The sequence below is a fragment of the Pristiophorus japonicus genome, chromosome Y (genome assembly GCF_044704955.1).
Source record: "Pristiophorus japonicus isolate sPriJap1 chromosome Y, sPriJap1.hap1, whole genome shotgun sequence".
Taxonomy (NCBI): domain Eukaryota; kingdom Metazoa; phylum Chordata; class Chondrichthyes; family Pristiophoridae; genus Pristiophorus; species Pristiophorus japonicus.
Window position 1 is genome coordinate 40315689 of NC_092011.1, and position 2899 is coordinate 40318587.

General features: G+C 50.2%; 1 protein-coding gene across 1 annotated transcript in view; it reads right to left on the reverse strand.

Moving 5' to 3' along the window:
• Positions 1-2601, reverse strand: part of LOC139241120 (homeobox protein Hox-C10-like) — a 7434-nt gene extending 4833 nt beyond the window's left edge. Inside the window, exon 1 of the mRNA XM_070869815.1 lies at positions 1653-2601. Within this exon, the coding sequence (XP_070725916.1) occupies positions 1653-2520 (868 nt within the window). The 5' untranslated portion in view covers positions 2521-2601. The remainder of the gene's footprint in view (positions 1-1652) is intronic.
• Between the last annotated feature and the right edge of the window lie 298 nt (positions 2602-2899).

Consider the following 2899-nt stretch of genomic DNA (forward strand, 5'->3'; position numbering starts at 1 on the left):
AAAGCCGCAATCAAATTATCATTATTATTATAACGTTTGCGCGCTATGTTTTTTTTTGGCGAATTCTCTTCCTCTCTACACAGAATACACAGTCCCCCTGAAAAATAAAATGATCTCTCTCCCCCCCACCCCCCCCCCCCCACACACACACACACCGCCGTCTCTCGAATTGACTGAATTTAAATTACTTTGTCGTTTTTTTTGGTTCTTAATGAAAAATAAACACACCAAGAATTGACAAAAAAAGCGGCGTTGCAGTACACTGAATTATTATTTAACAATGAAAATTAATTGAATCTAACCCTCAGCACAATCCCCCAAACCATTTGCAGAAATTCAAATCCCCCTTGCAATTGTTTGTTAACTAATAGAGAATTTGAAATATTGAGGTCTAATTTATCGAATTGTGCTTCTCGCATTTGCTCATTTTCTGCACTTGAAATCTTTTTAAATATATATATATATGTGTATTAAACCTTTGCATTTTATATTATTTTAATTCCAGACAATTGCAACAGTTAATGGGGCGTGTGTGTGTATATATATATGTTTAACTTCTCAAAGAATAGCACTTTACAGAATTTAAGACTTCAACGCATCGAAAACTCAGCCGCACAGTTTTATTTTCAAGTTTCTGCTGAGAGATTCGTTTTCTCATCAACAAACAGGGGGAATAAATTCGCAGAGGGAGAGGGACAGAGAGACAGACATACAGAGAGAGAGAGAGAGAGAGAGAGATACAGAGAGAGACGGAGAGACAGAGAGAGAGAGAGAGAAAGAGACAGACATAGAGAGAGATGCAGAGATACAGAGAGAGACAGAGACAGAGATACAGCGAGACAGACAGAGAGACAGAGATAGGTACAGAGAGATACAGAGAGAGACGGAGAAACAGAGAGAGAGAGAGACAGAGAGATACAGAGAGAAACAGAGAGAGAAAGAGAGATACTGAGAGAGACGGATAGACGATAGAGAGAATGACAGACACAGAGAGAGACATAAAGAGAGATACAGAGATACAGAGAAAGAGAGAGACAGAGAGAGAGAGACAGATATAGAGAGATACAGAGAGAGACAGACAGATAGACAGAGAGAGAGATAGAGAGAGATAAAGCAAGAGAGACAGATACAGGCATAGCGAGAGATACAGAGAAAGACAGAGAGATAGACAGAGACAGAGATAGAGTGAGAGAGACATAGAGATAGACAGAAACAGAGAAAGAGAGACACACAGAGAGATACAGAGAAAGGTAGAGATAGAGAGAGAGAAACAGACAGAGAGAGAGATAGGGAAAGAACGAGAGAGAGACAAAGAGAGAGAGAGAGATATGGAGAGAAAGAGAGACAGAGAGAGAGAGACAGAGCGAGAGAGAAAGAGATATGGAGAGAAAGAGAGACAGAGAGAGAGAGAGAGACAGAGAGAGAGAGAGAGGGAACCATTTCCTCTTGTGCGGCCACATTCTGACCTTGGGAATGAAATCAGACATGTTTTCACTCCCATTCTCTCCCCGCCGCCTTAACCAATATTTTCACGTTTGTTTTCGGTTCGGATTGTTAGCTGTGGGTGAGGGGGTGGGGGGTGATTGGTTTATTAAAATCTCTCCAGCTTGTCTCCCCCCTCCATCCCTCGCCCTCACCCCCAACAACCTTACCTCTGCTTTCGTTGTCCGAAATTCCTGAACTCAAATCGGGGTCCTTGCGAGTTGCGACGGCGCTGTCTTTTCTGACCGGCGAACGCTGGCGGTCGGTTTCCGCTGCGCTCAACTCGGCCCTGGGATGCTTGCCGCAAATTTCCTGCGCGGCGCAGGGAGAATCGGCGGTCGCCCCCTTTCCGACGGCGGGGCTGTCTGTTAGAATTTCCGCTCCTCCTCCTCCTCCTGCACCTCCGCCGTTGCCTCGCGGCGTAGCCCCGCCGTTCGCCTTGTCAATCCGCGGCGCCCGTCCGTAGTGGCAGTCGAAGCGGCCGGCGGAATTTCCGTCGGGAGCTTTGCCGGCGTAACCTTGACTGACGCGGAAGTAGCCGGGCACTGGAATTTCCTTGTCGGAGGAAGAGGAGGAGGTGGTGGAGGCGGAAACGCCCGAGCCCGCTCCGACCGGCGTAGGCGGCTCATCCGGCGTCAGGCGCCGGTACAGCGCCCCGTCCGCCGGCCCCTGCGCCGCGCTTTCCGGCGGGTAGATGCAACAGCCGTTCTCCTCCTTGACCGGCGCCGGGAAGGAGCAAGAGGCCAGCGGGCCGGCCACCGGTTGAGTCAGAGCCCGGTAGTTTTTGTTGGGTTGCGGCCAGTTCTCCAGCTGGCCCAGGTAAGGGTAGGCGGCGTTTAGCCCCAGGCTGGGCGGTGGGCTCAAGTCGTCCCGCTTGGCGAGGCCGGGAATCAGGGCGCAACTGCGGGAGCTGCAACCATACTCGCCCGCCGCTTGCATATACATCCCGGCGCTGCTAGAAAAACTATCGCCTCTGCACAGTCCGGCTAAGGAGTCCATTAAGTAAGCATTGGACGTAACGTTGTTGGGACATGACATTTTCAGAGGAGACTGGAGGCGAGTCTGCAGCTACTGTAGGCTGACATCTTTGAGAAGGTTTGTGGAGGGGGGAGAAGGGGGTGTTGGCTGAAAAAATAAGCAACACAATTATGGTTGCATTATTTTGGGGGACGTTTTTTGGGGGCGGGGGTCTGTGGAAGGGACGGAAAGCTGGCAGTACTTGGCAGCTGAGCGGCAGACCAATCAAATTTGTAAATGGCCTTGAGGATGTGACCCTTTGGTGTCGTCACTGCGGGTCAAGTTCCCCCCGGGGCGGGAGCGGATGGTGGAGCAACGTCGACATCTAGCGGAGAGAGTGGGGTAGTGCAGGCGGTTCCTCTCCACCGCCTCCTCGCAACACGACACACACACACACACA